Source organism: Meleagris gallopavo, chromosome Z (genome assembly GCF_905368555.1).
Source record: "Meleagris gallopavo chromosome Z, MGAL_WU_HG_1.1, whole genome shotgun sequence".
Taxonomy (NCBI): domain Eukaryota; kingdom Metazoa; phylum Chordata; class Aves; order Galliformes; family Phasianidae; genus Meleagris; species Meleagris gallopavo.
The window spans coordinates 53,502,554-53,515,559 of record NC_139435.1 but is presented as its reverse complement, the minus strand read 5'-3'; the positions used below and the strand labels follow the sequence as shown (position 1 = coordinate 53,515,559).

The following is a 13,006-nucleotide window of genomic DNA, read 5'->3' as shown; positions in this document are numbered from 1 at the left end:
TGACTGTGGTGTTCAGAGGTCATCTCAGACATCCCCACACCCTCTGACCTTCTCTCTGGAGAGTCAGCCTGACAAAGAGGGGGGTCCAGGCTACATCAAGACCCCACAGCATCTCCTCTGCTGGCCCCGTGCTGAGGGGCACCGCTGCACACAAGGCTCAATCCTCAGTGCCTCCTTCCTGCAGTACCAGTCTGTGTTCTGTTTCTTGCAGTCATATGTGAACTTGTTGGCTGCTGTCACCGAGCTGAGAGGGTGTCCAGAAACATTTACAGGCTCAGAGCTGATTAAATAAATAAACAAATATTTTTAAGGAAAAAGTTTGATTCTTGCTACAAGCTCTTTCCATCTTTTCCCCGCAAAGTACATCTGACCCAGCCAGAGCTGTGCCTGGGCTAATGGGTACAGTCTCCCCTGACCCTACAGAAAGAGGCACAGAGTGGTGTCTAGGAGAGAAAAGGCAGGACAGAGAAAATCTCCCGGGAGATGCAAAGCAAGCTCCTGGATTGCTAGGACCAGTGGTGACACGCGCCAGACAAAGGACCTGCTATTCTATAAATGAGGCAGCCAGGACCAGCACCAGGCTGACTCCATCCAGCGAGAGCGAGCTCTGTGCCCAGGCACGGCAAGAGCTGCTAGGGAACGGGAAAAGGACGCTGTCCCTTCATCTGCTGTCCTGGTTTGCCGAGCCTCAAGCACCTGTGACCAGAAACGTAAGTGACAATTTACTTGTCTCTGTGCAGAACTGTATCCCATCTCCTGGGCTTACCTTGCAACTTTCCTAGGAATGCCGATGTTTCCTTTCTGAAACACATAGCAGGGAATATCTTCCAGGGAAGGAATTTCTGCAATTACCTTTCACCATTCCCTAGATTCCTCTTTATTGTCATGGCACTTCAGAATCTTGTCATCAAAAAGCTAATAGTAAGGCACCTTATCTCACAGAATAGTTACAGAAACGATTGCATTTAATCAAACAAAGTAACTGTATTCCCCTAATTTTGTGCCCGGAATTTCCAGTTCTTAGCATCTATTGAGAAGACTCAGTGAATCAGCCTCACACCAGGAGAAATTAGTTTTTGTTTTTACTGTTTTGGAAAGAAATGTCCTTACAATATGACCTTGCAATTACACATTAGGCAAACTCATTTATACCACCAGAAAATGCTGTAATCAGTTGTTGCATTTGGGTGAAATGATTATATAGAACATATAAGCTCCCTGAGAAATAAATGAATTCTACAGTGTTTGATGTTTGAAACAAATTATTTGTGAAAACATAGAGAAGCATACATTTGCCAGAATTTGTTGTATGATTATGAACTAGATAGACTGTGTGAAAATCCGATAAATGTGTAAATAAATTAGGATGTAAAGAAAGAGCTTCAAACTTCAAACCTCATGTACTTAACAACATCCCACTACTTTACTGGTCATATGCCTTACAGCTGATGTGTCTACACTATACATTACATTCCAAATTTGTCCCAGTTTAGTAGTTTACTTAGCAGGAGAAGTTTAAGGACATTATTCATTTAAGTTCAGCTGTAAAACATAAATAACTCTCAGACTTAAAAAAAAATAAAAAATAAAAAAATAATAATTGAAGCTGCACAATGCAGAACAGGTTAGTATTTCCAGGGCTAATGGAGCTGTACTTGCCTGAGATTGTCAATAAATAATAAAAGCATTTTTTCTAAGGTAGTCATCCATATTTTTCTTGCTTTCCATGAAACAGGAAAGGATGATACATGGTTTTTAGAACCCTTCTCCAGTCTGTGCCTATCATTTCAAACACACACACACACAAAAAAAAACCACAAAAGAATAAGCAAAACAGGGCCAAAATAAACACAGCTTGCTCTTACTGCCTGTTTGAATATATAAGTTTAGGTTGGATATCAGGAAACACTTCTTTACAGAAAAGGTTGTTAAGCACTGGAATAGGCTCCCCAGGGAGGTGGTTGAGTCACCATGCCTGGATGTGTTTAAAAACCATTTGGATGTGGTGCTCAGGGACATGATATAGCAGAGGGTTGTTAGAATTAAGGTAGTATGGTTAGGTTGTGGTTGGACTCGATGATCTTTAAGGTCTTTTCCAACCTGGGTGATTCTGTGATTCTGATTATTACAGTGGTCATAGCATGAGCAGACAATTCAGGAAATGAGCAGCTCACAGCGCCAGCAAGCTTGGAGCATAATCTGGGGATGAAATACAGGTGCCCACAAGAGAGGGCTGTGGCCATGCAGACCTGAATGCTGACCTTTCTATAAACTATATGCAGGTTAGCATTGTGACACCTGTGGGAAACCACAGTCCTTGTTTTGCATTGATTTTCTTTGGAAGCGAAGCTTTGTTCTGGTGGTATGTTTCTCCACGCTTTTGCTGACCCAATTAGTTCCTGGTATGATGCCGTGGTAGCCTGTTTTAAGTCATTTTTGGTAGGAAGGTGATGCATTGCACACAAATAATAACTTTTCAAACTTTTGCTCCTGCTGAAGCCAGAGACAGATTTGCTATCAGACTCAGAGCACACCTAGATAGAATACAAAAGCCAAACATCATCTTGTTTATATCCTAAAATACCATCACATCCACATTCTCCTGAGGCAAATGTTCCTTATGGCATTATCCTTCTCCTCTGCTCCTCACAGCTCCCCCTGACAGAGCCAGCTGCTGCAGACTTGTCTTCGCCGAGCTGAGAGACAGGTGGTATCTTATCATCCTCCATCTTTGTGTGGCAGACCTCCAGTGAGGATTGCCCTATATAAGGAGCTAGGAGATGATGTCTGTGTACAGCAGGGCTCTGCACACAAGTCTGGCAAAGAACAGAGTCCCTAAAGAGCACCTGGAAGAAGATCTATCTGTTTTTTTTCCTTCTGTGTCAATACTGTGGCACTGCAATAGTGTCCATATGTAATATTTGGGAAATTAACTCCACAGAGACTGTTTTTAAATGAAAACGAGTGGAGCTGTAATTGAGGCTTTGACTCAAGAGGGCCATACTGGAGATGGAATGAGGAAGACAGAGAAGATTTATTACAAAATGTCTCCCAGATCTTCTAGATAGACAGTAACATTTGTGCAAGTTTAGCCTTAAAAAACAATAATAATAATAATAATAAAAGGTAGCTAGAGTTCCTGGCCAAATGTCCCTTTCTATTCTGTGGTGCATAGCAAGCTGTTGTGTCCAAGTCAACACACTAGACATCGATTTAACAAGAACTGCTACAGCAGAATGGCATTTTTGCTTTGCATAGGGCTGTGGTGTAGTTCAGTTTTACTGCAAAGTAAAAAGCTTGACAAGTGGAAATCTACAGGAAAAATAATCCTGCATGCATGACATTTATGGCATGGTCTCAACCTCATATTTTCCTTCCTGCCAAATGTCTGTTGGGTGACAGCCCACTGCTTTCCCAGTCTACCTTTCCCAAAGCAGTCTTAGGCAACACAGCTGGAAGGTGCTCAAGCTCAAAAGCCAGCAGGGAAGGCTGGTTTCACTGAAATTTCAGTGGTGACTGATAGAGAGCAGTGAGCTTACTCCCCTGCACCTTCTAGGTGGGCAGCCAGGGCCAACAGGGGCAAGGCTGGCTGTGGAGAAACCTGCCTTCAGAAACTGCAATCACAGGTAGTTTGGGCAAGTACCCTTCAATGCAGAGGCTGCCTTAGCTTGTGACCGTTACAGTGCTCTGTTGAAGATGACTCCAGCGATGTGCCCTTTCAAACAGTCTGACAAGAGGACAGCGTAGCTGGGAGTGCTCTATAAGAGCTGCTCTTGGCTAGGAGAGCTCCAAGAAGCAGAGATTTCACTGTGTGCATTTTGTCCCATGTTTACAGACCCTCCAAAAGGTAAATCACCCTGTCAGTGCTGACTATTCATTATGGTGCTTTTGCTGCTCTGTTGCACTTTGTACTTCATGATTGCCAGAAAACACTGCAGAGGCATGAGGCAGTGAAAGGAGCCCTTGTTTAATGCTGAAGTAGCTCCTCTTCCTACACCTGGCTTAAAACAAAATGAAGTTCCCTTACAGATGTCTGGAATCACTCTGTGAGAGCTGGAAGCAAACACTCAGCTTCACCACACTGGCCCAGCACTACCAATGCCTAGTGTAGTTGGGCTACTGTGAGCTGGGCCTTTCCCCAGCTGGGTCATGCAAACACATAGATGCCTTCCTCTCCAAAAACATAGAATCATAGATTTATAGAATCATAGAATTGCTCAGGTTGGAAAAGACCTTAAAGATCATCAGGTCCAACCGCAACCAAACCATACTACTCTAACAACCTATCACTAGCTGAAACAGACTAATGATGGGCAGAAGGGACACGGAGGGGCAAAGAACTATTAGGAATGGGGACAGCAGCACAGCTCCTGATGGCCTGCACGGCTTTGTGGCACTGTGCTGTGCTGTGTCTCCCTGTGACTTGTTCACCAGTGTTCTGATAGGATATGGGGAGGTAGCATGTGAGGAGGATATGGGAGTACTGAGGGTAGCTGAGAGGAACAAGCTCCTAGAGGTGTGCTGCTCCTCCAGCAGTCCACTGAGCAGGGGCATGTTATTGCCCTCCCTTTCCCTTCCCCTCTTGGCCCAAGGGAAGTCCTTCAGACCTGAGCAAACAGAGCGTGGTTCAGCTGCAGAGAGTTCAAGATTATTTCTCCTATAGAGAGGAGAAAAAAAAGTCACACGTGTTATTGACAGGCAGTGTAATGTCCTGTGACATCCATGCTCAATCTTTGCACAGCACTGAGTTCTGAGCTCCACAGCTGGCATGAAGCTGAAGAGGAAAACAATGAGCTTCCTCTTTCTCCTCTTCTCCATGTTGCATTGATGCAAAGTGAACAAAGCATGGCTGTGGGCAGCTATATCAGAGATCTCTACTCCCCATAGCAGATCAGGCTGCCAGCACCTGCCTGGTGCCAGATCTGGGCACCACCTGCTGCTCTATAGTCATTTACCTCAGAGCTGAAGGGACTTTACAAAATCGATGTGTTAAATAACCAATTTTAACAGGCATGGGGTTTCTTCCCCTATGGAGTAACAGCATGGCATTACAGGTTTACTAGCAGCACTCCAATTCTTGCTGGCAGCAGGCATCTGCTGTCTGATTAAGATTTGCAGGAGTAGGTCTCCAGTGGCTAGTTTCAACATGGATTTAACTTCAGCGAGGTCAAAGGTATAAACTGAGGGAGGAACTTTCTCCTCCAAGATCTTTATTTAATAGCAACCTGCTAATTATGATAGAGTGCTGGGCTGCTGGGGAGTCCCCTGCCAGCCCTTGGACATTACATGCTGGCTCGGGGCCGTTTGCCAGGGAAGTCCTTGCAGAGATGATGCTCTGTCCCCAGGCTGGAGCAGCTGCTGCTGGAAATGCCTGAGCAACTCTTGCACGGAGAGAACTGCTGCCACCGAGGGATAGATCTTCATCCCTGCTATTGTTTAGTCTTTTGTCTGGTGACACTTGCGGCTGCATTAGTCACAGCCAGAATTTTTTTTTTCCCCTATTTTTGTGCTTTTCAAAAGGGTAGGCAGGAGGTGGGAAGAGCTTCAGTTATCTGTTCGGTGGGTGGCAGTGTTTTGTTTTTCTTTCGCTGGCTGTCAGGATGGATTCACTGCTGGGCTGTGTTTATGGCTCTGCACAATTCTCTTTACATGCTACAGATGTGGACCTCAGCTTATGAAGATGCACTTAAGCACTGCTTCTGGATTTGCCTCCCTGATCCCAGTTAAATCCTGTCCTCAATGGCAACGTTTTGAACTGCAGCGTTACTCCTCCAGTAAAAATGGTGTAACCCTCCAGATTTACATTCTTGTGAGCAGAATTAATCCTTCATGATCTAGGCAGGATTGCCTTCCTATTTTCCCCCTTCATTACATAAATGTGGGCTGCTAGCCTGTGGCTGGCAGAGGTGACCAGAAAGCACTGAATAATCCAAGTGTGCAGGTTAAAGCAATTTGTCCACAATATGTGGAAACGAGGTGGTGATTTCTGCAGAGATTTAAAATGGGCTGGTGTGCGATACAAATTGCATGCAGCCACCAGCCAATACATATTTTACGCACTGCACCAGGAAAGCTAAAGAATATATTGCTCAGACGTGCAGCATTAGCAAAGATCTGAAGCTGCACGCAATTTCACACTGAAAGCCAAGCCTGGGGGGAGGGTTGGAGAGAAAGAGGGAGGAGGAGGGAAGGAATGAGACAAAAGGAGTGGAAATCAGATGCTTTGTCAGTGAACTCGCTGCTCCTTGACTGGAAGGTGCCATAGTTAGAGAAAACTGGAAGGGTGTGTAGGTGACGATGTGAGGAATTAAGCTGTGCTGAAACGTTAACATTGGGAAGTGGTGGACCAGGCACATTCTTCTCTCACTTTTCCAGCAGAACCTCCCAGAGAAACAATGAGATTATGTGAAACTCCAAGACACTGAGGAGGAGGAGGACTGAGATTTAAGGTGGAGAGGCTGTGGAGGTGATTTACACCTGCGGGGACCTCCCTGTGGAGGCAGCAGAGCAGGAGGAGGCAGCGGGGCGGGGGAAGCTGCTGTTTGCTGATCTTGAACAAAGGTCAGAAATACAAGCACACACTTTTGGAGTGTAAAGCAGGCACTGGTCTCACAAAGGCATCTATTTGCTGACGAGGCTTGTGACCACAGATATAGCATTGTCCTTTCCAAGCGAAAGAGGAGGGAGACAAAAGCAGTGTGGTGCTAAGGAGCAGGCTGGGGGTTATTTCTCCACCAGTAACGCTGCAAAAATGACGAAGTGACATGCTCAGCTTGAAGCGCTGACCTGTTCTTCCGGAGTGCTGTGCCGGGTGCTATAAACAGCAGGAGGAAGGAGCCGAGCTTCCATTGGCATTCACAGCTGAGATGCAAACAAACAGAGCAGGGCAGCAGAATGATAGCACAGAGATGGAATACAGTCCACCCAGACCACTAGAAGAAACAAGGAGGCCCAAAAAACCTTCCCTAGTTTATAAAAAAAACAAAAACAAAAAAAACAAAAACAAAAACAAAAAAAACCAACTGCTTCGTACACAGATAAATTTATTCTAAAACAAGCAAACAAACAAACTGAACCAAACCAAAACAGAAAAGAGTGGAGAGAAGCGGGTGGTGCTCTGAATTTCATATGAATCCAAGCAGCTGCTTGGAAGAATAAAATTGTAATGGCAAAAATTTTGCCTTGGGGAATGAACATGCTGCAGCTGACAGAAGCACTGGAGGACAATGCTTGAAATCTGTTTTCCTGACTCGGCAGCATTCTTGCCTAAAAGGTGCATGCTAGCTCTTTCAGGTGGGTGCAAAGGACAAAGAAGGATTGTCCATAGTGCACAAACTCAAAGTAATACTCAGAGTAGGAAGGCAATTTAATTTTTTAAAAATAGAATATATTTTTTAAAAAGACAATCTCTGTTTGGATCAAGAAATGGGTCTCAATGCAAGTTTACAAAAATAGGAAGAACTCTCAGCCACCTAAAATACTAGAGCTAGTTTTTAACAGTAGCTGCTCATGAAATAAGCACATTCTGATCAGACAACTTTCTTGTCCCCTTAAGGCGGTGTAGACAACTGGGTTGATGGTAGTTTCAAGCTTCTACCAAAATAGCAACGTGGTAGCAGTGTAGAGGCTACAGATGAGAAGAGCCTGGGAGCACAGCCATATATAGTCTACATGAGCGCGTCTCTGATGGAGGTGTCTGAATGGCGGCTCCAACATGATTTATGGTCCTACAGCTGTGTTTGCCTGGTGATTTGCAATGAGTGTTAGACTGTGAAGTGAAGGCGCTGAGAGGGGACTTCCCATCTGCTGTGCATGTCTTGTCTTCCTGCCAAGGAAGACCCACTGACCTCTGTGTCACAGTGGGATTGCCTTACTCACCCAGAATTTTGCCACACGCTTTGATGAGCGTGAGCATCTCGCACAGCTTGAGGCTTCTTCACATGGCTACGGCTTCATAGCAGGGATCTCCAGTGTTTTCTGTTCTGAATGTGAGGAGTGCTGCCTCCCCTGCTTTGCGGCCCTCTGGGACTGCCCTGGGAGTGAGTTTGTCGATGAATACAAAGAGCCGAGGGTTTCACATGCATGAGAGAGGAGGTGGAAGCATTTGTCCTTTAGTCCCTTGGCTGTCGATAGTTTTCTCTGCTCCAGCTGTCTGCATGCCATTGGCATAAAAAAACCGCTTCAGAAATGGAAGAGTGAACATCTCCCACAGGGCTGTGAGACAGAAGGAAAGGCTCTTGAGAGGGAACTATAGCCACCAGATATTTCTGAGCAGAACTTGAGGGCTTTCCTGGGAAAGGGAAATGAGCAAGAACAGCAGGGAGGCCTGACAGCCAGTCCAAATCTCCCATGGCCTGGCAACGTCAATGAGCAGGATTAGGTGAATTCCAGAAGTTTTTGGCAACCTTTCTGCTAAATGGCATTTAAAACCACCCCTTGCACCTAGCACAGCAGTGTCCTGTTTCCAGGTCTGTTCTGGGCACTGGGTCCCCTTTATTGCTCAGCACTGTGAAGCAGCATGGCCAAGTAACATCTACATGGACTTTTGGAATGCCTGCACATTTTGTAGGCATCACATCATCCCTTTACAGCCTGTGAACCCTGCCCAAGAGCACTCATGGTATTTGTGGCTTAATCTTAGCAGATCTCAGAGGCTAAAATAGAACCCCGAATGTACTGATCTGGGGCATCCCTGTCACCAGCAGTGAGCCATCAGTACAGGCAGGGAACCAGACCATTTCTTCCCTGGAGAAATCTCCTAAAATAACCTAAAGTAATCCTAAAGTAATCATGTGTTCATTATCATCAGCTGTCTGCCTTCTGAAGGCCCCTGCTGGAGGTCCACCTATGTATGGCTTATCTCCTGCTATACTCTGAAACTTGAGACAGGAGGGAACAGCCCCAAGAAGGTGTGAAATGGGCCTTGATAAGCATGGGTGTTCTCTCATAGACCTGCTCACCTCTCCCTTCTTACCCTAAAGAAGTGCTCAGGTGCCCCACACAGCCTGCTGAGAGGACTAATGTGGAGGAGAAAGGGAGTTCTCCTGTAAGAGAACCTTAGGAGGCTGGAGAAGCTGGGATAAAGGCAGCGTCAAGGGGCTGTACAAGGAAATTAAACTCATTTACTCTTTTGTGAAATTTTATTGGACTCTGGTGTCTGCAGCTGCTATGCCTATGATCGTGGATTTAAATTGAGACATAATTTCTAGGACTAGGGTGAATCTGTGTGTGCAGGGCAAGGACATCAGCCACAGAGGACAACAATTAGGAATTCCTGGCATCATCACCAAGTGTTCACACCTGCCACAGAGGTAACAGCATGCTCAGAGCAGCAGCCCGCAGGAAAGTCAGGGATATCTAGCACTCAATCTCCATCTCCTTTACTTTACAGCACCTTGAAAATGACCAGGAAGATCTTCACCAACACCAGGGAGCGATGGAGGCAGCAAAATGTCAACAGCGCCTTTGCCAAGCTGAGGAAACTTATTCCCACCCATCCACCAGACAAAAAACTGAGCAAGAATGAGACGCTACGGCTAGCCATGAGATACATCAACTTCCTTGTCAAGGTGCTAGGAGAGCCAGGCCTGCAGCAGACAGCAGTGGCAGCGCGAGGCAGCATCCTGGGATTCTTCCAGCAAGCCCCATGCTTGCAGACTACGGAGGAGCTGCCTCTCATTGAAAGCTGTGGTGCCTCGTCTCCTAGCATGAGCAGCAACATTGCAGAATGCTGGTCAGAGACTTCATCTCCTTAGCAGAGAACGAGAGATGCAGTCCTGGTGTTAGTCTGATAGTCATTATCTTTGTAGGTTGCTTCTCTATGTATAATGATTATTTATTTGTATTTATTACTGCTTTATTTAAGTTTCTATTTAATGGCAAAGGAATTCCTTGGTCAGTTATCAACTGAAAGAGCAGAGGGAAAGCGGTCATGCTCTGGGAACTAGGAAGGACTCACTGCTGTAACAGACAGTTCTAAGCCAGAAGAGCCTCTGCCCTGACCTCCTCTATCAGTTGGGGCCATAGAAATCCATCCAGTGGTTCTGGCAGGGGAAGAGATTATTCTCCCATGGCACTTTGAAGAAGCACTCTGAGCTTAAGAAATGATGAATGTGCCACAAAACGTGTCCAAGAAAGACACCTGACCATGGTTAGTGAAAGGTTTTGAGGGATGTAGTATTTTCTCCAATCCTCCACTGCTGTTTCTAGTAGCCACCTGCACTCACTGCAAATCTTATTTCCAACTTGAACTTCTTTGAAAATACGAATCCTGACTCTTGAACCTGGCTACATATTTCTCTATCAGACTGGAGGAATCCCTAATATTACAGCAAAATGCTATTTAACAAAATTAAAAATTATCTTAAATCAAAAGTGTTGTTTTAAAATAAAGGAAGAGTCACAGATGAATTTCAGTGAAATCTGTGAAGCCTACATCTAGCAGTGACAATGTGTACATGAAGGAAGCTGGCTGACTACACTCCAGCTGCTATCAAAACCCATCAAGCAGGTTACTGGCTAAATGCCTTTGTTCTTCAACAGCTGTAAAAATAGGGGAAGCCCTTGTTCTGAGCAAGAGGTCTCAGGAAAAAGGCCTGAATGACACTCTCATAAACCCTTTATGGAACACAAATGATCAGTGCTCTTCTCATGCACAGGTGGGATGTAATGAGCAACATGCTCCAGTGCCTGTTTGGCACAGGCTGCATGCCAGGAGTCTTGGCAACCACCATGCTGTATTCAGGCAATAAGCAGGATGAGCAGAGTTTTGTGAGGGTGATCACTGCGGGTTGTTGCACACAAATCAATTTCCTGAATTATAACCTGTGTCAGAAAAGATTTGTCCTGCTCGTGAAAGATACAAAGCTGCTGAGAGCAAGAGAAAAAATTACTTTGGGCTCAAGTAGACCTGCTTCCAGGTCAACGCATGTTTCCTTTGACAAAAGTCCTTTCTATTTCCAAATTAAACAAGGTACATGTCAGTGTTCAGAAAAAAGCTGTTCATGGCAGGTAAAGAAACAGAGCGTCCACATGCCAAAGCATCTCCCTGGGCTGTTTCTTCTTATTTGTGACACAGGGAGCTGCCTTCAGGAAGCGGAGACAGGGCTTGTTTAGGTAACACATACAGCCCTTCTGCCTGAGGGTATTTGCCACCCACAGCTCAGCTGCATTTAAAGCTTCACCAAACAGCAGTCATACTTTTCTCCTTCCTCCTTGGCATCTTTCAGGGCTTCACCAAAAAAAAACAGAACAGGTTCTTGTGAAGCGCATACTGTGCTGCTTAGTGCACTGACAAAACAACACTGCTCATTCAGTCCAGGGTTGATGCTGTAGGGTGCAGGAATGTCAGTGGAAACCTTTGACCAAAAGAAAAAAAGTTCCAACGGTTAATGACCATTTTGTTTCTGAACATTGTGAATCTTCACTTGCTTATTCCTGCATTACTGAGCTCTGAGGGCTAAAGATGCTACAGGAGAGCAGCTGACTGGAAACACATAGGAGTCTTTTGCATGGTCTGTGCAACTAGCACTGCCTTCTCCCCACCTCTGCATTAAAGGTAATGAGCCAAGACCTCCTACTAGCTTTTAGATGAATTAGTCCTAATAAATCAGAGCACTGATTGGTAAGGTATGATGGTGTTCTTTGTTCTATCAGCCACTTGCTATCCTAAGAAACATGTGTCACCAAGACAAGTCAAAACATCTCATCAGCAGAATTATTGCCAGGGGAGAAGGCAAAAGGAAACCTATCAGTTCTGTAATGTAACATGCTTGTAATATTCCCTATCCCTTAAAGTTCCTTGCTCAGTATTGTTTAGGTTCTCATCAACATTTTCTTTCTTCTCCTTTTCCATTTAGGAGCTCCCTACTTTCACATCCCATGTGTATTTGACTAGATCTATTGGCCAAAGAGTTTTTTGTCAGGTTTTTTTTTTTTTTCCTTCGTGTTTTGGGGATTTCTTATCTGTATGATCAGGAACAAATAAGGTGCGCCTGATCACATTTTGCGCTACATTATGTTATTTAACATCTAATATATTCCAAATAAATCATTTAAGAAATGAATCTATCTTTGTCTGTGAAAATTTCTCTAAAATTTCATTTTACATTTGCATACTACTTGGCAGAGGATATCAGATTCACTGCAATGTAATTTCCAGTAAATATTCATTCTTCTATTCAGCTCTTATGCAACAACCTGGAAGTACTATCAGATGATGAACAACGTCAGGAATTCTTTGTTTTTTGTCCCTAATACTTTCTGGTGATTTTCCAACTCAAAACATTCAATGGTACTTTATGATGTGCAAGAGAGGCATTTTTGTACAAAACGTGCCTGAGAAAGATGTCCCAGGAGATTCTACGTAAAAATAATGAAATCAGTAAATGTGAACTTGAAGATATGTATTTATACCATGCAAGGCTATGTCAACTCAGAGAGGATCTTCTGCTTGCTGCAGGTAATGCCACACTGGTTGGTACGCTCAAAATTGTCTGGCAAGATAATGGCTCCTGTGGCATGGAGATCTACCACATCAGTTGTAGCTGGCTGAAAATGTCTCTCACATATTGTGGCAGTGGCAAAACTTTAGTATAAATGATGTAAGTGTCCCTAATAGTAAGATCCCTACTGTGTCTCCTACAGGTATCTAGTAGTGCTAAACTGGGTTGAGTGGCACTTTTTTCCTTTTTTTTTGGGAGGGTGGGGATGGGGGGAGGGAGAGGTGTAAGGTGAATAACATGGCTCTTAATACTGCATGGAAAACTAATCCATGGTCATCTTATAGAAAATTTTTGGTATCTCCAGATAGCAAATGGTATGATGCAAGGTTAAAGAATTAGTTATGTTTCTCTCCAACTCATGGTACACGCTAGCTTGAGTGGAGTGAGGTGTTCTCACATGCCTTTGTGAAGCAGAAATCCTTTCATTCCTTTACTCAGAATTTCCATCAATATCAACAGAAGAATATATCTTCACATTTCAGACTGAATGAGGATTACTTTTT

The 13,006-nt window shown here is 44.4% G+C and overlaps 1 protein-coding gene across 2 annotated transcripts; it reads left to right on the top strand.

Moving 5' to 3' along the window:
* Positions 1–591: 591 nt before the first annotated feature.
* TAL2 (TAL bHLH transcription factor 2) lies at positions 592–12,118 on the top strand. 2 transcript variants are annotated; one of them, XM_010725994.4, is made up of 2 exons: positions 592–710; positions 9,392–12,118. In XM_010725994.4, the coding sequence occupies exon 2, from the start codon at positions 9,402–9,404 to the stop codon at positions 9,753–9,755; it is 354 nt and encodes a 117-aa protein (XP_010724296.1). In that variant the 5' UTR covers positions 592–710; positions 9,392–9,401; the 3' UTR covers positions 9,756–12,118. The 2 variants fall into 2 exon arrangements, with proteins under 2 accessions (XP_010724296.1, XP_085069835.1); XM_085213709.1 differs by lacking the exon at positions 592–710 and adding an exon at positions 8,585–9,311 and having other exon boundaries at positions 9,392–12,117.
* The last annotated feature ends 888 nt before the right edge of the window (positions 12,119–13,006 follow it).